This window comes from Mesocricetus auratus, unplaced genomic scaffold (assembly GCF_017639785.1).
Source record: "Mesocricetus auratus isolate SY011 unplaced genomic scaffold, BCM_Maur_2.0 Super-Scaffold_4256, whole genome shotgun sequence".
Lineage (NCBI taxonomy): Eukaryota > Metazoa > Chordata > Mammalia > Rodentia > Cricetidae > Mesocricetus > Mesocricetus auratus.
The window spans coordinates 68459387-68483034 of record NW_024429182.1 but is presented as its reverse complement, the minus strand read 5'-3'; the positions used below and the strand labels follow the sequence as shown (position 1 = coordinate 68483034).

The 23648-nt window shown below is 39.8% G+C and overlaps 1 protein-coding gene across 10 annotated transcripts in view; it reads left to right on the top strand.

The window, feature by feature from the left end:
• Plekha1 (pleckstrin homology domain containing A1) overlaps window positions 1-23648 on the top strand; it is a 63370-nt gene that overhangs the window by 14442 nt on the left and 25280 nt on the right. For 9 of the 10 annotated variants that reach the window (XM_040752917.1, XM_040752896.1, XM_005064299.4 and 6 more), the window contains 4 exons: window positions 1467-1523; window positions 5294-5339; window positions 12088-12185; window positions 22616-22741. In XM_040752917.1, the coding sequence (XP_040608851.1) occupies window positions 1467-1523; window positions 5294-5339; window positions 12088-12185; window positions 22616-22741 (327 nt within the window). The remainder of the gene's footprint in view (window positions 1-1466; window positions 1524-5293; window positions 5340-12087; window positions 12186-22615; window positions 22742-23648) is intronic. The other variant, XM_040752940.1, reaches the window with a different exon arrangement.

Genomic DNA, 23648 nt, shown 5'->3' with positions numbered 1-23648 from the left:
GCCAAGTTTGTTTCACCTTTAAATATAAAGACTAAGATATACATACATCTTCCTGAAATCTTGCTGAAACTATTAGATTAAGCCCTATGAAATTGCCACTTTAGAGCTATTTTGAATTACTGAAAAATGGCAACTTCAAATGGTTGTATGTTATTGCATATGTCCAAGTGCTAAAGAGCTTTGGTAAAATAAGCAGTTCATTTCACCTCTCCTTGGGGAACACTTCCTTTTTTCACTGATTTCTTTGCCACTAGCCATCAGTTTAAAAATTCACTCTAGTCTTTTACAAGGACTCATTTTATAGCTATGTTTTGCTGAGGAAGTTGGTAATGATACAGAATTAATGAAGTGTCTACACTAGGAAATGAATTTGAAGAGACTTAAAAAGTTTGATATTTGGCAAAATGAGCCAAGGAACTTCTAAGTGTACACATTTCCATTTAAAAAGAGAATCAGTTAATATTTTTAAAACAAGCATTAAAATAGATTATAGCTTAGTACTTGAACCATTTAAATGATGTGTCCTCCATCCCCTCTGGCTCTTGACACCCTTTCTGCCTACTTTTCTGCCGGGTTCCCTGAGCCCTGAGGGGAGGGATTTGATGGAGACACTCTGTTTATGACGGAGTGTTCCAAGGTCTCTCATTCTGCATAGTGTCTGGCTGTGGTCCCTGTATTTGTTCCTATCTGCTGCAGGAGGAAGCTTCTCTCAGGATGGCTGAGCAAGGCAAGGGTTTGCTCCCTTCCTGGAGTCAAAAGACCAATATTTTTAAAGAGATATATTTGATAAAGAAGTTTTACTGGATCAATGTAAAATGAGTAGTTTTTTTTTAAACTTATAACTGTATTGCTTTGTGTCTCTAAATAATTCTCTCATGGCTTTCATAAACAAAATTTGATCTTATAAATCTTTAAGCTCACAAAAAAGAATATTAGTTTAGCTACAATGAGAAAGACAGCTCCTTAGCTATAGGATACACCACAGTGGAGCAGAGTGAGACTCAGCTCCTTATCCGAGTTGTCATCTTGTTGCTTTGTTTCACTTTTTTGCCTACAGGGGTTAGAACCTGTGACCTCGCAAATGCTAGGCTAGTGCTCTAGGCTAGTGCTCTACCACAGAGCCAACCCACAGTCCTATGTTGTTATCTTGATGTCAGATCTAGAGTAACTATGTAAACTGAATAAAGTATGTTTCTAACTTCTTTACCCCCCCCCCATACAGGGTTTATCTATGTAATAGCCCTAGTTGTCCTGAAACTCTCTGTGTAGTCCAGGCTGTCCTGGAAGTTACTGAGATCCACCTGTCTCCACCTCCTGAGTGCTGGGACTAAAGGTGTGGGCCACCACCGCCCGGCATAAAATGTTATTTTTAAAAATTTCAAATGTTTTTAGTACATATGAACTATATTATAAAATAAATAGATAATACTGGGTGATAATTGTATTTTAATACCTTTTTTTTTTAGAACCTGCCTTCAGGATCATCACGGGTTGGAGCCATTAAACTTACCTACATTTCAAAGGTAGATTCTATATTATTTTTAAAAATTAATTTTTTGGGTTTTTTTGTATGGCGTTTCTGAAACAAAATCTAACTATGTAGTGCTAGCCTTGAACCCTCAACCCTCCTGAGTGCTGGGATTACATTTGTGCGCCATTCTGTGCATTTCTCATTGTGTTACTTTCATATGTGAATTCCTGGCCCCAGGAGGGAGTACAGACAGACAGAGTAGCTTCTCTCTGTCATTTAGCAGTGATGTTCCGGTTCCAGTAATGCTAAAGATTGTCCCTGCTTACTGTGACTAGAAATTCTGTAAGTTGATAAAACTAGAAGGAATATGAAATTAATTTGTGGGATATGATAAATTATAGAATTAATGTTAATTTTTATGGTCAGGTATGTGGGTGTCAAAAAAGGGAGAAATTGCTAAGGACAGTGGGAAACCTGTAATCCTAGTCAGCAGGGAAAGTGGAGGCAGGATTTCTAGTTTAAGGTTGACTTTGGTTACCCAGCAAGACACTGTCTGAAAGTTAAATAATAAGTAAAAAGAGTAGGAGAGAAGTTAGCTAACAGATTCTGTCTTGAAAGTTCTAAAAAAAGTTTTGTTAAGTTTATATTCATTTTTAAAGTTTTTCCCCCAATTTAAAAAATTTCATTGTCTCTGACATTGTGTGTGTGTGTGTATACATATATATATATATTAAATAAATAAATTTGTTTTGTTTTGGTTTGGTTTGGTTTTTCGAGACAGGGTTTCTTTGTATTGTTTTGGAGGCTGTCCTGGAACTCGCTCTGTAGACCAGGCTGGCTTCGAACTCACAGAAATCCGCCTGCCTCTGCCTCCCAAGTACTAGGATTAAAGGCATGTGCCCCCAACACCCGGCATTTGTTTTTATATATTTTTAAGATTTATTTTTATTATTTGTGTGTGTGTACATATACACATGTGTATGTGGGTACCTTCAGAGGCCAGAAGAGGGCATCTGAACCCAGGAGCTGGAGTTAGATGGTTTCGAGCCACCTGCCATGGGTGTTGGGAACTGAAATTGGGGCTCTGAAATAGCAGTGAGTGCTTTTAACCTTTGTGCTTTCTCTAGCCCCTGTCTGTTTTATTCTGAGGAAAATGTGCAGCCATCGTGGTGAAGGAATGAGGGTTTTACCTTTCCACTTTGCTTTTACTAATTTCTATTTCTTAAAATTGATTTTGTGCCAGGTAGCAGTGGCACATGCCTTTAATCTCAGCACTTGGGAGGCCAGAGCCAGGTGGATCTTTTGAGTTCAAGGCCAGCCTGGTGTACAGAGCAAGTTCTAGACAGACAGGGCAACACAGAGAAACCCTGTCCTGAAAAAGCAAATAAATAAATAAAAGAAATAGATTTTTTTAGTACTGAATTTTAATTTTCAAAAATTTAGATTATATATTTGTTTAATGACTTTTTTGTTTGTTTTTGGTTTTTTTTAGACTGGGTCTCATCATATAACCTTGGTGATCTACAAACTTACAATGTAGTCCAGGCTGAACTTGAATTCAGAGATGTACCTGACTCTGCCTCTAGAGTGCTGGGATTAAAGGAGTGATAAACCATGCCTGCAAGCTTTTTTTTTTTTTTTTTTTTTTGACAGGGTCTCTCTTTGTAATTTTGACTGCTCTGGAGATTACTACATAGTAATCTAGACCAGGTTGGCCTTAAACTCAAAGATCCATCTGTTTTTGCCTCCCCACGTGCTGGGATTAAAGGTGTGGACCACCATAACTTCCCTTCCTTCCTTCTTTCTGTCCTTCCTTCCTTTCTTCCTTTCTTCCCACCCTCCCTCTTTCTCTTTCTTTTTTTAATCAATGTTTTGTAAAGTTAAGATTAAGTTACTGAGGTGCTAGGTCTATGAGTTTGTCTGGATGTGTGGCTTTGTTTTACACAAGTTTTTCCGTATTTGTTGATAACTTAAAATATGAGGTGCAAGTGGCGATGACTCACTTAATACTGTGGACATATTTAGTACTGTTAATGGTAGAGACACAGTACTTTTGAGCATTTGCTGTTGTCTTGTGACAGATGTGGATTGCTTTAACAGGACACCAATTTACAGATGTGCCTTGTCTTAGTGTTTTTATTGCTGTGAAGCGACACCATGATGATATCAACTCATAAGGAAAACATTTAATTGGGGGGCTTGCTTACAGGTTCAGAGATTCAGTTCATTATCATCATGGTAGAGAGCATGGTGGTGTGCATACAGATGTGGTACTGTCTACTTCTTGAAATGCAGGCCACAGAAAGTTAGCTGAGATACTGGGCAGAATGCTGGGCATTGGAAATCTCAAAGCTGACCCCACAGTCATACTTCCTCCAAATAATCCATACCCACTTCAACAAAGCCACACCTCCTAATAGTGCCATCCTGTATGATATTATTGGGGCTAATTACATCCAAACTACCATAGCCTCTATTTAAGATACCCATCCTTATAGGTAAAATACTTTGTTATCAGTTTTATAACACAGGCATTTGTTCTCATTGACAAAATATATCTGTATTGTTCCTGGACAAGATAGATTATATATTTAAACAGAAGCATTTTTGCACAAGCCAAATTATAAGATTTCAGAAGACAAATATTTTCTGTAAATTGAGACAATGAAAATATTTTTTCAGAGTAGCTTGCAGCCTGCCTTCTGTAGAGATGGTTATTTGGAGAAGTAGGATTCCATTGCAAGAATGAACTTTGACCGCCATTTTTCTTGTTGCCTTATAGTACATGTACACTATGATGCAGATATACTGCCAAGTGCTTTTCACTGTCAATGGAGTGATATGAGAAGGAGTAGTTGTAATGAACTGCTGAGAATGGAGTACTGCCCATTGCATATATCTCATTTGTTGCCTTATGTCTTTTAAAATGGGAAATTGTTCTTGAAATCGAGGATTAATTAGCTCAGTGAAGCAGGCAGGAAGTGGCCACTGTCCCCCACTTCACTACTCCTAGTTAAAGTGTAACCCTTTTTGTGCAGTGCTTCTCCTTCAACTCTGTCCTGTAGCTTGCTGTAATTTGGATTGTACCATTTTATTGCCCTACTTTATACATGCTATTTTTCCCTAAAATTTATCCCATGAACAAACTTCATCATGTCTGGGCTGTGAATTTGTAGTTGGGATTTGACAGGAATCCCAGACTAGAATGCATTTTGAAATACAAAATATGAGTCATGTCATTGGGAACAGCCCAGCAGAGGTGGTCATGAATAGGGTTTTGAGGGCACACTACTGATGTAGTGTAACTAGTTGTTTCACCTTATGAGATGAGCTGTTGTGCATTTAATGACCCTAGAACCAGAGGATATTGAGTGCCATGTTGATGTCTCAAAGAGATTAAGACCTTCTGGAGTTTTGGACTTTAGATAAACAAGCTTGCACTCTACTATGTTTGCTTACAATCGGCTGCCAACATAGAAATAACTTTGGGATATCCATAGTTTCTGTATTCATTGAGAGCGTGTTGTAGATTATGTTATAAAAGTATATGTGTAACATAACGCCTACAGGTACACTTTCACCTTCCTCACATTTCCTGGAAAAAAGAAGTTTATTCAAAGAAAATGTGGAAATATCATTTGTCTTATATTACAATTGGGACTCAGATTCTGTATCTAATTTGCTATCTTTAGGTTGTTTTTAATTTAATTTCAGGTTGGTATGCTAAGTGGGAAACTGTGCATGTGGCAGAGTATATAGTACTTGAAACTAAATATTGTAGCATGTGGAGAAGGAGTTACTCAGACCTCTTTTTTTTACTAGGTTAGTGATGCAACTAAGTTGAGACCAAAGGCAGAGTTCTGTTTTGGTAAGTAACCATATTTACTTTAAAAAAAATTTTAAATTCTATCATTCCATCAACCTCCTCTTAGTTCTTTTAAAAAAAAAGTGTGTGTGTGTGTGTGTGTGTCTCATAGTACTCATGTGGAAATTAGAGAATAATTTACAGAAGTCAGTTCTCTCCTTCCACCATGTGGGTTCAAGGGATTGAACAAAGGCTATCAGGCTTGGGAGCAAGAACCTTTTCCTGTTGAGCCATCTTGCTAGCCCTGTTTGTTATTTTAAATTAGGCTGATACAAAGTAATACAGTCACAAGAAACAAACCTATGGCTTAATGAATCTATAGGAAATTCCTTTACAGCTATCATTCAAGTAAGGGAATAAAACTTTGACCCTAGCTCCCAACCCCAAGTGCCTTTCCTCCTCTCATCCTAGTCATAACCTCCCCACATTCATGTGTAACTGTTAGGACCTCACCCAGCAGTAGTTCAGGTAGTTTTTAACTCTCTACCTTATTTTCTCTATTGACCACATAAATAATGCAAAGGACTTGGTCTTTTGCAAGGGAATGAGAGATTCACAACTTGGAGGCAGGAGGAATTGAGGATGTTACATAAACTGTGAGCAGGTGCTTAGTGAATGCTTAGGACACCTTGGGCTGTGGGAGAATAAGGAGTATTGGTTCCTCAAGGATCTCAAGGGATATAGAGCCAAGGGTGCCACCATGGAAGAGGACACCCCATGCTGGGAGCCAAGTAAATCGCTGACCACTTTTTACTACCAGTAAGAAGACCTCATGGGCAGAGGTGTGCAGGGGAGGAGAACGTGCTGTAGGAAGTTGAAGGCAGATGCTGGAGGCAGAAGTCAGGGTGTGGAATGTTAACAATCAACATATTTCCTTATTTTGAAAAAGGGAGAAAGTACAAGAGTGCCTGAAGCAGACCTGAGGTGAATGAGGGTGCTGGCTCCATGCATGGGAGTTAAGCTGATAGATGAGTCAGTCATGTGACTTTCGAACTGCTGTACTTAAGGTCTTAAACTGGGATGGAGCTAATGGAGGTGAGAGAAGCTAGAAGAACATTAGAAGGATGGGTAGACTTGGAGATTTGGCATCCACGCAGGCAGGTTCCATATCCTGACTATTACAAATCGTGCTAACATGGGTTTGCAGGTGTCTCTTTTGTATGCTGATTTCATTTCCTTTAGGCATATGCCCAGAAATGACTTTTTTCCTCCCCTTATATGTGGAAATCGGAGGTAAAAATGACAGTAGAAAGGGTCAGGGAAGGAGAAAAGAACCTTCCTTTATGTAGAACAGTGTAGAACAGGATGCTGGGGTGTGATGTCTAATCTTGATTGTCAACTCGCAGAATTTAGAATCATCATGAAAACAACCCTCTAAACACTTGTGTGCGGGAGTTTCTAGATTAGATCAACAGAGGTGGGAAGATCCATCCTAAATGTGAGTCCTAGCATACATGGGCTTGAAGAGGAAGTGAGCAAAGCACACACATTATTCACTCTCTGCTTCCTGACTATGGATGCAACGTGATCTGTCACTTCCTCTTCCTGCTACCTTTCCTGCCACGATGGCCTGTATCACCTGGAACTGTGAGTGAGAATTCCTTAAATTGCTTCTGTCGGATATTGTGTTAACAGCAGTGAGGCAAGTAACTAAAACGTGGAACAAGAGAGGAGCCAGGGAGAATGAACAGAGTGGTACCTCGTGGCTTTTCCCATTAATGTGTGGAGAAATTTAGAGTGTGTTAAGAGAATGAGCGGTAGGTGAAACTGAGAAAATCGATGCCCTGTTAGTGTGTAAAAGTGGGAAGGGACAGAAATTAAGACTAACTGGTGTAAAAAGGGGACTGTTTTACATTGAAGTTAAAAATGGTACTTTTGGGGCAAAGTTAGTGTTAATGTTAAGTTCTTTGCTTTCTTTTGTGTGTAGAGGGTGACTTTCTCCCACAGGTTGGTGTTCAGAGCAGTATCTGGTAGCAGCCACATATATCCAATAAGAAAAGCCATTATGAACAGCCTGAAGTTAGTTGCTCAGTTGTGTTTGTCATTACTAAGAAACTTGTGTAAAAGTTATACGTTATTGCAGTTACTAAATAAGAGAATGTTTCAGAGCCTTGGAATCAAAGGGTACTAGGGCTCATTGACTAACAGAGAATTCTGTTAGAATATATGACCACATACTTATTTTGTAGTGCTAGATAGTGAACCTAGGACTTGGGCATACTAGCAAATGCTCTACCCCTGAGCTAAATACACCTCCAGCCTAAATGCACATATTCTTAACACTTAAAAAAAATCCTCTTTGATAGTTTGAGGACATAGAATAAAGTAATAAACTCAACATTCATAGTTATTGGGCCTAGTTAGAGTAGATGATTTTAGTTGGAATCAAAGAGTAAGATGCGCCTCTTGTTCGTCTTTCTATAGTACTCTACGTCTGACAGGAATAGAGAAGAGATTCGTAAAATAGTTGCCTTCAGAGAGAGATACTAGACCCGACTTCATTCTAAGTGGCAGAATATCTCTAATTCCCCTGAAACAGGGTACAAGCAACACTCAAACCTTATCTTTGATAAAGGTAGGATACATAAGCAGGTGGCCCTCGGTGTATAAATATGGAAGCAGATGGAGGAATAGCAGCTCATTTTGCAAAGCAGAGAAAGAGGCCAATGAAGAGCTAACCATTTCAGTGCTCTGCCCCATCCCTGTCTAATAGGCTTAGGTAATGGGCCCTGTTTGGGGGGGTGGGGGAAGTTACAATAAAGGGGGACTGAAAACAGGTTCTTTGTTTGGATATCTTTAAAAAAATCTAGTCTCTATCTCCATCTGGCTCTTGTGGTCAGCCACCCTTCCCCCCAGCCCAGCAGGGAATGGGATGTGTGGTGTGTCCAGAAATAGAAACTAACACTAATCCCGGAGAAGGGAAGGAATGAGGCATGAAACTGAAAAGGAGGATTAAAGGAGAATCTGAATACTGAACGGAGCCCTGTCCTGTGCAGCCCCAGGGAACCTGCAGCCAGCTGCAGCCAGTATTAGGTGGGTTGAGCCAGAACATACTCAAGAACTGAGGAATGGTACTGACATCTGGATATTTCCACCAGGACTGGCCTTATAACCCAAGAGGGTACAACTATCCCTTTTAGTCCCTCCCTCTTTTAAAATAGTAACAGACAGCCCAGATTACTTAGTATTTGAAAAGAATTATCAGAAAAAAGAAACAAGTAATGCAAACTCAGGAGAAAACCTCCTCGACTCCCCAACTCCCAAGACAGGGTTTAGGGTTTCTCTGTGTATCCCAGGCTGGCCTGAAAGTCTGTAGACCAGGCTGGCTTCAAACTCAGAGAAATCCTTGCTAGTGCTGGGATTGAAGACATTCGCCACTACCATCTTGCTAACTTTAAAAAAAAAAAAAGGCAAAAAAACAGCAAAAGTTAAAAAGAGGTAATAGAGAAATTGATGTGGCAGTCTCAGTTATAAACTTGTAATCTCAGCATTTTAAGAGGATCGTAGGTCCTAGGCCACCAGCCTGGACTATGTACTGAGCTACTTTCAAAAAAATAAAAGTAAAGTAGTGATAGTCATAATAAAGTGTGAGAGAAAACCAGGGAAGTGAGAAAGGACCTGGTGCATGCCATATCACCACCAGATCTGTGGCCACACTTGAGCCACAGCCATTTAGTCCTGGATCAGAAGAGGTTTTGCTGCAGTTACAGTAATGTCTGTGCTGTAGTTTTTATGCATTTGTTTTATTTGCTCCGTTGTAAAGATTTAAGTAAAACATGTACTCAGATGAAAAGGCAGGAAGCAGATAAGCCCCTGAGGACTTAGGTTCATATGACACTCTCGTTTAAAAAGCTTGACAGCCCAGAGGTGTCCTAGCTTTGGTTTGTAGTATTCACAGCTTTCCTTTCCCTTTCATGTCTGCTCCCTCCCCTGCGCTGCATGCGCACCACTTTCCAGTAATTCACACTCTGGAGGTCTGAGGGCAATGACTGAGAGAATTGTTGTGTCCAGTCTTCACATGCATTGTCACTTTTTCTCTGGGAAAGCACGTGTGACATTGCTGATTCATAGTTGAGGACAGCAAGAGTCAGATTAGACAGTGCTCAGGAGCACAGCATAAGTTTATCAGTCTTGGTGATTTCTGGCTTCTTAGTTTATAGCAGATGTCTCTTTGCTCTCTTGCCATAAAATAAAAGCATGCAGGTTTTTTAAAATTCAAAATACAAAGTATACCAAGAGTTTCGTTTTTTTGTTTGTTTGTTTTAGTTTTTAGTTTTGGGGGTTGGGAACTAGAGATGAAACCCAGAGCCTGTGCATGGTCGGCAAACACGGAGGTAGCTACATCTCAAACTGTAAGGAATCTTTTTAGTTTAGTTATGTTGGCCTCTTTTTTTCTTTGAAAAGGCCTTTATTCATTTAGAAGTATGTGTATTATACATTTATTTTGTGCCAGCTGTTGTAGTGCACAGTTAGATTTTATTTATTTTTGAACTTACTATTTTATTTTGTATGTATGGGTGTTTTGTTTGTGTGTATGTCTGGGTACCAGGTGTGTGCCGGTGGTACCTGGCAGATTTCCCTGGGTCACATGGGTACTCGAATTGGACTGTGCCCTCTGTAAGAACTGAGCCATTTCTCCAGCTCCAAATACTTAGCTTGTAAATCTCTTCAGCGTTGTGAGCTGATTCCCCAAACAACATTTTGGGGGAGGAAGTCACCATTGAGCCAGTGCTGGACAAGGTCTGAATGCATACTGAGCTGACAATGGAAGCTGTTTGTAGATAGATGTAGTGTCCTAGTTCCCCATTTATGGTGACCCCCCCAACCATAAAATTATTTTCCTTGTTACTTCATAACTGTAAGCTTGCTATAGTTATGAACTGTAATGTAAGACCTCTGTGTTTTCCAGTGGTCTTACGGGACTGCTGTGATAGGATTGTTCAATCCCCCAATGGGATCATGACCCACAGGTTGAGAACCACTGCTCTTGAAACATACAAAAGCACAATAATGGTGTGTGATAGTTTTTTACTTTTCAGATGAATTTTTCTGTAGCACTCTATAAGATATACTTTGCTGTGATCTTCAACTTAGTCTAGGGAGCTTTGGTTTAGAGTAGCTTGTTCTCGGGTCCAATTTCAAAGTCCTATGTGTTTGAGAAATAACTTTTCTTTTCCCTTGAGGGTTTTCATTTCCTTCTTCTCTTAGTCATATTCAACTGAGTGCTAGTACATTAATTATCCAATATTGTGGTGGAGACTTTGGGAAGTTTTTTTAGCTTTTTGCTTTTTTGGATGGTTTTGAGACAGGGTCTCACTCTGTAGCCTTGGCTGTCCTAGAAGTCACTATGTAGACTGGCTGACCTGGAACTCACAGAGGTAGGCCTACCTCTGCTTTCCAGAGTGCTAGTATTAAAGGTATGTGCCACCACGCCTGACCGTGGAAGTTGATTTTATATTTGAATTATTTCAGTAGTGTGGCTATTCAGATGCCTTAGCACCTACAACAAATGCATATGATATAAATAGGTGTAATTAAAGATGTGTTTTATGAAGTGTATATCCCAGCGCCTAAGGGAGCATTTGTAAGTTTCACAGAAAATATGCCTTTAGCCAGGCGGTGGTGGCACACACTTTTAATTCCAGCCCTCGGGAGGTGGAGGCAGAGGCATCTCTATGAGTTTGAGACCAGACTGGTCTATAAGAGCTAGTTCCAGAACAGCCTCCAAAACCATAGAGAAACCCTGCCCTGAAAAACCAAAAAAAAAAAAAAAAAAAAAAGCCTTTATTCCCAACACTTGGAAAGGCTGGTGGAGTTTCAGTCCTGGGATGAAAGGCATGTGCCACCATATCTGGCCCAAAACAAAAATTTTTAAAAATTAGAAATCTTGGGCTGGAGAGATGGCTCAGAGGTTAAGAGCACTGGCTGCTCTTCCAGGGGTCCTGAGTTCAATTCCCAGCAACCACATGGTGGCTCACAACCATCTGTAATGAGATCTGGTGCCCTCTTCAGGCCTGCAGGCAGACAGAACACTGCATACATAATAAATAAATAAATCTTTAAAAAATTAGAAATCTTAAAAATGCTTTTTAAAATTAATTTTATTAGTATGGTTATTTTCCTGACATGTATATCTGTGTACCACTTGTATGTAGTGATCTCAGAAGCCAGACGAGGGTATTGGAGTCACTGGAACAGGTCTTCTGAAAGTGTAGCCATTGCTCTTAACTGCTGAGCGGTCTCTCCATTCCCCACCCCCCCAACAAGATTTTTAAATGTTAATTCACTGTGACTCATTAGGTCTGTATCAAGAAAATTATTACCCAGAAATACTGGCCAAAGTGTGGAGGAAGATGCCTACCTGATGTTTCATTGTGATGTTCTTTTTTGTTAGTTTTTTTCCAGACAGGGTTTCTCTGTGTAACTGCCCTGGCTGTCCTGGAACTCTCTCTGTAGTCCAGGCTGGCATTGAACTCATAGAGATCTCCCTGCCTCTGCCTCCCAAGTGCTAGGATTGAAGTATACATCATTGGACAAATGACTCACTATTTAGCGGTATATGCATTTGATGAAAACTGGTCGTGAAAGCGTTTTGCCTGTGTAGCTCATCCATGAAAGCAGTGTTTTATATGGCCTAGTGTATTTTGTGAAATCCAAGAGTTGCAGTGTTAAATATGCTAAGAGGTTTGCAACTGTTCTCAACATAATTTAGAGGTAACAACTATATTATTTCATATATTTTCTTTGACAGTTATGAATGCAGGGATGAGAAAATACTTCCTACAAGCCAATGATCAGCAAGACTTAGTGGAGTGGGTAAATGTCTTGAACAAAGCTATAAAAATTACAGTAAGTATGTATTTAAAATTTTCCCTTTACAGAAGTAACCTTTACATTTTAAAATGTATCTATTATCTTCAGCTTACCATCAGGTTGCATATTCAAGCTTGGTTTAAAAGATAAGTTCTGAATATGAGCCATTTTAAGTCTAGAGTAGGATGAGAGGCTTTGGACCACTTACTCTGGGGATGGGCACAAGCATTCCCTGTTTCTAAGCCATGACAGGCAAAGGAGAATATGAGTGTGAACAAGGGAGTGCCCAGGTATAGAGATTGAGTCTGAAGAGCTGTGGGAACCAGAGGGTACTTCCTGTGTGCTCTAGGGATGTCTGAGGTTCTAAACTCCTTTTCTCATCTGCCCTTTTCCCTGGAGTTCCAGGACTTGCTACTCTTCCCTACCTGCTGATGCTACAACTCACAGCTATTCAACTCTTTTCTTTTGTTTGGTTGAAATGAACAACAGTCAGTACTTACTGACTACTTACACTGTACCAGCAGGCAGGCTTTAGATGGGAGATTTTAATCCCTCAGCTTTCCAGAAAGGTTGAGTGACTTGTACAGCCTTTAGCACTGGTAAGTAAGCTATGAGGTTGGAAGCCAGCCAAGCAAGCCTGTTGGTTGGTGGACCCTGAATTCTGCAGTACAGTGAGCATAGAGCTCCTTCCTAAAGTCAGCCAAACTTTTCTGAGCGAAGTTCCTGCTGCTGCTACTGAGCCCATGGACTGACTTGCTGTACCTTTCCTCCTTAGACAGAGTTGGCTACCTGGAAGGGATTGGGAAGGAGCTCCTCCTTTGTGGGGTTGTATCAGTTAAAGTTTGTTTTCAGTGAAGTATAGTTATTTACTGGTCCTGATCTACTCTTGGTCAAAGAGCATGTTCCTGGAAAATCAATGCATATAGTCCTCATCTAAAGTGAATATTCGGTGTCTATGCCACACAGCAGCGGAGTTAAGATGGCCAACCAAGGCTGTTCTTAGGTCAGTTTTTTTGTCTTGCATCAGAACAGCTTGTTACCACATGACGGAAAACGCCCACATACCACATCTGAACTCTTTGTGAAGCAGAAGTTATTTTTGGGTTTATGCAGTTTCAAGATAGCAATATTTTGAGCAGATTCAGAAGTTTATGTTCTTATAACGTTTTAGCTGATTATGTTGAGCTTTTAGTAAATATACCCTACCTGGAAGATGTCTTTACAAGTCCATATGTAGTACTTTCCTGAATTTGTTTTTCACAGTCTACAATAATAAGTAGAACTGGCTTCTTTTAGTGATTTAAAGGAAAGTGGAATGAATGTTCTCAGCATTTTATGAAGTTGGAATGCCTTGAATTGCTCTCATTTATTTGTGGAACTAAATAGTTCTTCATGTCATTGCAAGCTTTTTAGCAGGAAGTAGAAACTGGTAATATTTAATTAGCTTTAATTAGCTCTTGCAGCTTTATTTTATGTGACATTTTTACTGTTTTTAGGTAAATCTGGAAAATGATTTCTATAATTTTATAATTCATACTTAGAAAATACAAATATAAGTAAGATACAGAAATCATCAGTAATTATAAGTATAGTGATGTGGATTTAGAACTGGTAATTGACTGGAGTCATTTTTAGGTAAACTTAGGACAATGAGAGAATTCACAGGCTTTAATAAGATGTATTTTGTTGGGGCTGGAGAGATGGCATAGTGATCAAGAGCAAGAGCACTGACTGCTCTTGCAAAGGACCTGGGTTTGGTTCCCTATACCCACATGACTGCTCACAACTGTCTATAACTCCAGTGCAGGGAGATATAGTACCTTCTTCTGGCCTGCACAGGCACCAGGCATGTAGATGGTACATAGACATACAGGCAAAATACCCATACACATAAAATTAAAAAAAAGTAGTGATCCATGTAGTGGTGGCACATGTCTTTAATCTCAGCACTCGAGAGATAGAGGCAAGCAGATCTCTGAGTTTGTGGCCAGCCTGGTCTACAGAGTAGAGATTCCAGGGTAGCCAGGTCTACACAGAGAAACTCTGTCTCGAAAAACCAAGTGTGTGTGTGTGTGTGTGTGTGTGTGTGTAGTTAAAAATAGATATTTTGTTAAATTTTTTTAAAGATCCTACCAGTTTAGACCTCATGGGCATTTTGCACATTTAAGTATATTGGAGTGTGATATGTCTAATTTCATATTTAAATGGCTAATGATTTATATGTAGGATCTTTGAAAGATTAATACTTCCATTTTAGTACATGTATAGTTTTACCTTCCTCTTCAGTCATTCCAAATGACATTTGATCAACTATAATTTAGTGATCTTCTGAGTACTGTGTCACTTATAACTTAAAACATACAGAAATTTAAAATTGGAGTTTTCCAGAATGTTGTTTCACCTTAGAGATTGTTAGAGCAATGTGGCTGAGAGCATGGTGATTAGTTAAGGGTTCCAGTTGTAGTAGTTGCACCTTAGTGCATTGCCTTCACAACTGTAGTCTGTCTTTCTTTGCCTCCCCTGTCTGTGTACATTGCAAATTCTTTCCTAAATCTCAAAGAAGAAACAAAAAGATTTTTAAAAAGTCAGTATTAGAAAAAATATTCTTAAAGGACATGCTTTTAAATGTGTAGTTGTCTACCACCAGTGTAGTGGTTCCTTGACCCTTGCTGGTTTAGAGTGATGAAGTTACCCATAGCTTTTTCCTAAGCAGAGTTCACTATTTCTAAAATGTCTTTTTCCACCATAACTTCTAATTTGGAAGTCTACATTAGCTTTTAAACAGAAACTCCACAGGGACTTTTTTTTTAAATCACAGCTGAATATTGGTCTAAACAGTGCACTTGCTGTCCTGCAGTGTTAACCAAGCCTTTGCCAGCCAGCCAGGTCAGATGGAGGAACTAACTGCAGGTCTTGCTGTCAAAGAATTTATCAAATACTTTAGGTTCTGTCCTCCACCTCTGCCCTCATTCCTTGTTAGCTGAATTTCACTCTCCTGTAACTTTTGAGAAGCCCGTAGCCTTTTATGTTAGTCATAAATGCCTGTTTTGCTCATATCTTCCTTCTCTAGTCATTATTTTCTTTTCTAATATTGGAACGTTCTATTGTGGTCATAGTAAATGCCTGCTAAGAACACGTTCAGACCCCTCCCAAGAAATAGTCACAAAAAGCAAGGAAGAAGCAATAGAACAGAGCATAATTAATTTCTGACATTCGTCTTCTGCCCTGTGAGTGGCTGTTTGATGCTCATTAACAGTTGGCTGATTTGAAGGTGGGGTGTGTGTGTTGGGGTTCTTTATCTTAGTGTTTGGATTTGACTCACTTTTCATTAAGAGTTTTCTGTAAATTCCAAGGGAGTAATTTTCTATCTGGATAGTTTGCTTGTACTTTTCTTGAAAACAAGGTAATTGTAATTTAGATAATTTTTATTGTAATCTTCAGTTTGAGTGGGGCAGTTGTGCTTGCATAGACTTTATTGTGAAGGTTGTCAGCAGTGGGCCAGTTGCACAGAAAAGGAATTTTTGTGTGATATGCTTCTGGAAGAAAAGTGGGAAAAGCAGCATATATTAGTGTATTTAAGTTTCTGTGAAAGACTTGTCTTTAGAAGTCCCTACAAGTAGGAGAGCCCTTACCTGGCGGATACCACTGCTCACTCCTGGTGCAGATCACCATAGAGCAGCTGTCTCGTGTCAGCTCTGTAGTTTCCAATTCTCTTACTGTTCTTTTCTGTTTTCAGTGAGTTGACAGAATGACTGAAATAAATTATGTGATTCTGGAAAATGTACTAGAGTTTATCTGTAAATTGTTCTAGGGTGTGGTATCTTAATTTTAGCTAACAACTAGCACATTGTCCACTATTACAATCACTGTTAAAAAGCACTTGAGTGTAGCCTTTTAGAATTCAGGGCATTCAGGATTCATCTCCTTCTTTCCCTTTTCCTTTCCCTTCCCCTTTCCTTTCCCCTCATTTCCCCTTTCCCTCCTTCCTTCTCCTTTCCCCTTCCTCTTTTCCCCCCATTCCCCTCTCTGTTTTGCTTTTTCAAGGTAAGGTTTATCTGTTTAGCAGTAGCTGTCCTGGGACTCACTGTAGCCCAGGCTGGCCTCGAACTCAGAGATTCACCTGCCTCTGCCTCCCTAGCACCGGGACTAAAGGTGTGCACCACCACTGCCAGGCTCCCTTTCTCTCTCCCTCCTGTTTCCACCAGTGACTGATAGCTGTATTGGAAGTATGCATTTGAAGCTGGAGGGTGCTGCCAGGGCCAGATAGAAAGCCTGACAAGGGAGGCAGTGGGAGAAAATGACATTACCTAAGATATAAGCCATTCTTTTTTTTTTATTAATATTTTTTTTATTTTCCATTTTAAATTTAGATAAGAAACAAGGTTGCTTCACAAGTCAGTACGAGGTCCCTCTCCCTTTCCCTCCCCTCCTCCCGTGCCCTCCCCTCCATCCCCCCCCCCGTTATCCCCTCATTCCCCCAGGGAGGGTGAGGCCCTCCATGGGGGTGTCCATAGTCTGTCATTTCATATAGGGCAGGGCCTAGACCCTTCCCCAAGAGTTCAGGGTAAGAGTGCACCTCACATTGTTCTATGGGAGTCCAGAGACCGTGTGTATACTTGTGATGGGTACTGATCTGCTGTCCAAGGCTCAATAGATTACCTAGGCCTCCTCACTGACACCCAGATTCAGGGGGTCTTGATCAGTCCCATGCTGGATTCCCAGGCTGATGCCTGGGATTCAAGAGTTAACCTTTGTCTGGTCAGCTGTTTCTGGGGGTTCAACCAGCCCAGTCTTAATCCCTTTGATCATCAGTCCTCCCTCTCTGATACTGGCTTTCTTGAGTTCAGCTCAGTACTTAACCAGCCAGTAAATGAAGTTTCTGTTTCCCAGACTCTCTGGCAATAGGATTGTAGGCTGGCACTCCCCAGATCTATGTCTAAAATCCATATATGAGAGAGTACATGCCATGTTTCTCTTTTTGTGACTGGGTTACCTCACTCAGGATGGTTTCTTCTAGTGTCATCCATTTGCCTGCGAATCTCATGATTCCATTATTTTTTTCTGCTGAATAGTACTCCATTGTGTAGATGTACCACATTTTCTCTATCCATTCTTCGGGTGAGGGACATCTAGGTTGCTTCCAAGTTCTGGCTATTACAAATAAAGCTGCTATGAACATAGTGGAACAGACATCTTTGTTATATGAATGGGCATCTTTTGGATATATGCCTAAGAGTGCAGTTGCTGGGTCTTGTGGTAGGTTTATTCCCATTTTTCTGAGGAATCTCCATACTGCTTTCCAAAGTGGCTGAACCAGTTGGCACTCCCACCAGCAATGGAGGAGTGTCCCCCTTTCACCACATCCTCTCCAGCATAAATTGTCATTGGTGTTTTTGATTTTAGCCATTCTGACAGGAGTGAGATGGTATCTCAGAGTTGCTTTGATTTGCATTTCCCGGATGGCTAAGGATGTTGAGCACTTTCTCAAGTGCCTCTCAGCCATTTTAGACTCCTCTATTGAAAACTCTCTATTTAGTTCTGCAGCCCACTTCTTAATTGGGTCCTTTGATGTTTTGGAGACTTGCTTCTTGAGTTCTTTGTAAATTTTGGAGATCAACCCTCTGTCAGATGTGGGATTAGTGAATATTTTTTCCCATTCTGTAGGCTGCCTTTTTGTCTTGCTGACTGTGTCCTTTGCCTTACAGAGGCTTCTCAGTTTCAGTAGGTCCCATTTATTAATTGTTGATCTCACTGTCTGTGCTACTGGTGTTATGTTCAGGAAGCTGTCTCCTGTACCAATTCTTTCAAGGGTACCACCCACTTTCTCTTCTAAGAGGTTCAGTGTGGCTGGATTTATGTTGAGGTCTTTGATCCATTTGGACTTAAGTTTTGTGCATGGCGATAAACATGGATCGATCCGCATTTTTCTACATGCCAGTCTCCAATTATGCCAGCACCATTTGTTGAAGATGCTTTCTTTATTCCATTGTATATTTTTAGCTTCTTTGTCAAAGATCAGATGTTCGTACGTGTGTGGGTTAATACCCGGATTTTCAATTCGATTCCATTGGTCTGCCTGTCTATTTTTGTGCCAATACCAAGCTGTTTTCAGGACTATAGCTCTATAATAGAGCTTGAGGTCAGGGATAGTGATGCCTCCGGACGTTGCCTTGTTGAACAGGGTTGTTTTGGCTATCCTGGGTCTTTTGTTTTTCCATACAAAATTGATTATTGTTCTTTCAAGGTCTGTGAAGAATTGTGCTGGGATTTTAATGGGGATAGCATTGAATCTGTAGATTGCTTTTGGCAGGATTGCCATTTTTACTACATTGATCCTACCTATCCAAGAGCATGGGAGATCTTTCCATTTTCTGAGGGCTTCTTTAATTTCTTTCTTTAAAGATTCAAAGTTCTTACGATACAGGTCTTTCACTTGTTTGGTTAGCGTTACCCCAAGGTATTTTATGTTGTTTGTGGCAATTGTAAAGGGTGATGTTTCTCTGATTTCTCTTTCAGCCCTTTTATCATCTGTATATAGTAGGGCTACTGACTTTCTTGAGTTGATCTTGTAACCTGCCACTTTGCTGAAGGTGTTAATCAGCTGTAAGAGTTCCCTGGTAGAGTTCTTTGGGTCATTGATGTAAACTATCATATCGTCTGCAAACAGTGAAAGTTTGACTTCTTCCTTCCCAATTTGTATCCCCTTGATCCCCCTTTGTTGTCGTATGGCTATAGCTAGAACTTCAAGTACCATGTTGAAAAGGTATGGAGAGAGTGGACAGCCTTGTTTTGTTCCTGATTTTAGAGGAATTGCGTTGAGTTTCTGTCCATTTAGTTTGATGTTGGCTGTTGGTTTACTGTATATGGCTTTTATTATGTTTAAGTATGTCCCTGTTATCCCAGATCTCTCCAAGACCTTTATCATGAAGGGGTGTTGGATTTTGTCAAAGGCTTTTTCAGCATCTAGTGAGATGATCATGTGATTTTTGTTTTTCAGCTTGTTTATATGGTGGATTACGTTGATGGATTTTCGTATGTTGAACCATCCCTGCATCCCTGGGATGAAACCTACTTGATCGTGGTGAATGATTGTTTTGATGTGTTCTTGGATCCGATTTGCCAGTATTTTATTGAGTATTTTTGCATCAATGTTCATGAGGGATATTGGTCTGAAGTTCTCTTTCTTGGTTGTATCTTTGTGTGGCTTGGGGATCAAGGTTATTGAAGCCTCATAGAAAGAGTTTGGCAAAGACCCTTCTGCTTCTATTGTGTGGAACACTTTGAGAAGAATTGGTATAAGCTGTTCTTTGAATTTGTGGTAGAATTCTGCACTGAGGCCATCTGGACCTGGACTTTTTTTGGTTGGGAGACTTTTGATGACTGCTTCTATTTCCATAGGGGTTATAGGTCTATTTAAATTGCTTATCTGTTCTTGATTTAGTTTTGGCAAATGATAGCTGTCCAGGAAGTCATCCATTTCCTTTAAATTTTCGAATTTTGTGGAGTACAGGTTTTCAAAGTATGACCTAATGATTCTCTGGATTTCCTCAGAGTCTGTTGTTATGTCCCCCTTTTCATTTCTGATTTTGTTAATTTGCGTGTTCACTCTCTGCTGTTTGGTAAGTTTGGACAAAGGTTTGTCTATCTTGTTGATTTTCTCAAAGAACCAACTCTTCGTTGCATTGATTCTTTGTATTGTTTTCCTGGTTTCTACTTTGTTGATTTCAGCCCTCAATTTGATTATTTCCTGGCGTCTACTCCTCCTGGGGAGTTTGCTTCTTTGTGTTCTAGAGCTTTTAGCTGTGATGTTAATTCTCTGGTATAACTGTTTTCCTGTTTCTTCATGTGAGCACTTAGTGCTATGAACTTCCCCGTAGCACTGCTTTCAAAGTGTCCCATAGGTTTGGGTATGTTGTGTCTTCATTCTCATTGAATTCGAGGAAGTCTTTAATTTCTTTTTTTATTTCCTCTTTGACCCAGGGATGGTGCAGTTGAGCATTATTCAATTTCCATGAGTTTGTAGGTTTTCTGCAATTTGTGTTGTTGTTGAATTCTAATTTTAAGGCATGGTGGTCTGATAAGATGCATGGAGTTATTCCAATTTTTTTGTAGCTGCTGAGGTTTGATATGTTGCCAAGTATGTGGTCGATTTTTGAGAAGGTTCCATGTGGTGGTGAGAAGAAGGTATATTCTTTTTTATGTGGATGAAATGTTCTATAGATATCTGTTAATCCCAGTTGGGTCATTACTTCTATTAGACCCTTTGCTTCTTTGTTGAGTTTCTGTCTGGTATTCTTGTCTAGTGGTGAGAGTGGTGTGTTGAAATCTCCCACTATAACTGTGTGGGGCTTTAGATGAGATTTAAGTTCTAATAATGTTTCTTTAACGAATGTGGATGCCTTTGTATTGGGGGCATAGATGTTCAGGATAGACACTTCGTCTTGGTGGGTTTCACCTGTGATGAGTATGTAATGACCTCCTTCATCTCTTTTGATTGATTTTATTTTAAAGTCTAGTTTGTTAGATATTAGGATTGCTACCCCTGCTTGTTTCTTGGGTCCATTTGATTGAAAAATTTTTTCCCAACCTTTAACTCTCAAGTAATGTCTGTCTTTGAGGGTGAGGTGTGTTTCTTGTATGCAGCAGAAGGAAGGGTTCTGTCTTCGAATCCATTCTGCTAGTCTGTGTCTTTTTATGGGTGAGTTAAGGCCGTTAATATTGAGGGATATTAATGACCATTGATTGCTCATCCTTCTTCGATTTGCGATGGTTGTTGTTGGTGGAATTATGGGTGGAATTTCGCCCCTTTGTTCTTTTGGCTGTTGGTAGAGAGGGATTCTCTAATGCTTATGTTTTTCTGGTTGTAGTTAGCTTCCTTGGGTTGGAGTTTTCCTTCCAAAATTTTCTGTAGGGCTGGGTTAGTGGACACATATTGGTTGAATCTAGTTTTGTCATGGAATATCTTGTTTTCTCCGTCTATAGTGATTGAGAGCTTTGCCGGGTATAGTAGTCTGGGCTGGCATCCATGGTCTCTTAGTGTAGGTAGAATATCTATCCAGGACCTTCTGGCTTTCAGAGTTTCCATGGAGAAATCAGGTGTAATTCTGATAGGTCTGCCTTTATATGTTACTTGACCTTTTTCCTTAGCTGCTCTTAATATTCTTTCTTTATTCTGTATGTTTGGGGTCTTGATTATTATGTGGCGAGGGGAATTTTTTTTTGTGGTCCACTCTATTTGGTGTTCTGTAGGCTTCTTGTACCTTCATTGGCATGTCTTTCTTAAGGTTGGGAAAGTTTTCTTCTATGATTTTGTTGAATATGCCTTCTGCCCCTTTGAGGTGGATTTCTTCTCCTTCTTCTATACCTATTATTCTTAGGTTTGGTCTTTTCATGGTGTCCCATAATTCCTGGATGTTTTGTGTTAAGGATTTGTTGGATTTAAGGTTTTCTTTGGTTGATAAATCCATTTCTCCTAATGTATCTTCAACACTTGAGATTCTCTCTTCCATCTCTTCTATTCTGTTGGTAATGATATAAGCCATTCTTACTCATGAACAGTTAATGTCCACGGGTACGAATGGAATGGGATCTTCTCATACACATGGCCCGTGCTTATTGAGTACTCTGAAAAGCGTGTCTTTGAAATAAACCCTTGTCTGCATTGTACACCAGCTCTTCTCCAAATTGGTTAATGTGGTGTGATGTACAAAGAGAGCATAACGTGGAACAGTTTCTTGATGTGTACTTTGTGAAATACTGTCCCTCAAGCACCTGCTCCTTCTGAAAGCAGTTTGAGGGGAATGTTCTAGAGACTCATTCTGGGGATAGAGCCTGATTACAGTGTTTAGTGATGTTCCTGGGTAATAGCTTATGTATATTCCCTGCCTTGGACGGAATCACATTAGAACATGTAGGGCCTTTGACTACAGTGTTAGTAGTTTCTTTGTAGTTCACAGGTGATGGGCAAATGACTTAATTTTAAATAAACATTTTTATGTCTTACCTTTGTGTTTGTCATTCATATTGTTAATATTTCTGAAGGACTGTGAGGATTCCTAAATAAAATGTCCTTTAAATCATACTCAGTATGTAATTGATGCCACATGTGATTATTTCATTTTATTGCACAAACTTGGCTAGAATATAGTATAGCAGGCATCTCAACTTATATTCCCTGCTGCACCTAAGCTCTGCTTCCTTCTCAGCTGTGCTGAGAGTTGGCCAGGGGAGACAGAGGAAGTGTAGGAAGTAATGACTGCAGAAGCAGCAGCAGTTGATGGTGATGGCTATATCCTAAAGTGCTCTCTGACTGGGGCAATCTGAGAGCTTGAATCGTAATAAATACAAATAGATTATTAGTTTTTCGTTATCTACAGACAACTAGTTGAAAATGCTGTGATGATGGAGAGGGTTGCAAATACAATTGTGCAATTTTGGTTGCATGATAATCCACCTCACTCTTCCAGGTACCAAAGCAGTCAGACTCACAGCCGGTTTCTGACAGCCTGAGTCGTCAAGGTGACTGTGGCAAGAAGCAAGTGTCTTACAGAACTGATATTGTTGGTGGTGTTCCCATCATCACTCCAACTCAGGTAACAAATTAATGCTCTGTTGAATGTAGGTCTCATGACTGCATATTGACACTTGTATTTTCATCAAAACTGAGCAGATTGTCTTTGCTGAATTAATTATTAACTACAAAAGCTTTTAATTTAGTTTCCTATTCTGAAAGTGTTTTGCAAACTTTGTGTTTAGTCATCAGAAGTTATTCTCTATCACTTTTAATGGCGGCAGGGTTCTGCTGTGGATTTACCATGATTTATAAGCTTTTACTGATAGACAAATGGAGGGCTTCCCTTCCTTCTCTTCTCTTCTCTTCTCTTCTCTTCTCTTCTCTTCTCTTCTCTTCTCTTCCCTTCTTCCTTTTTCCTTTCCTTTCCTTCTTTCCTATGTTGTGATAAACATTCTTTTATCTTAAATGTTGAACAGTAATGCTGGGGGCCTATGCATGTTATGCTAGAGCCTTACCACTGAGCTATATCTTAGTTCTTTATAGAGTTGTCCTCAAATATACTTTGTAGCTCAGATCAGCCTTGAACCTTAGCTCCCCCTGCCTCTGTTTTCTGAGCAGCAGAGGTTACAGGTCTACATCAAAATAAATTCATTCTTGGAAGTAAAGATGCTGGGTGAGAGTCTGCAAATATATGTAATTTTTTTAAACTTGTGCGTGTATGTGTGTGTTGTTCCGTGCAACCTGAGGATTGCAACTCTGGCTGGATTGTATCTTAAAAGTACTGATGTGCCTAGGTATTAGGAAAAATAAATTTATGTAATTAAAAAAATGAACCTGAAACTTTTATATGCAGTTAATTTTCTTATATTGCTATTGAGGAAATGCACTTTTTTATTTTTTAATGAATATGTTTTACAAATACACTGGAGAATTATGCAGTACTGCCTGCATTGGATGCAGTCCTGGACCACAAGTCTACATATTCC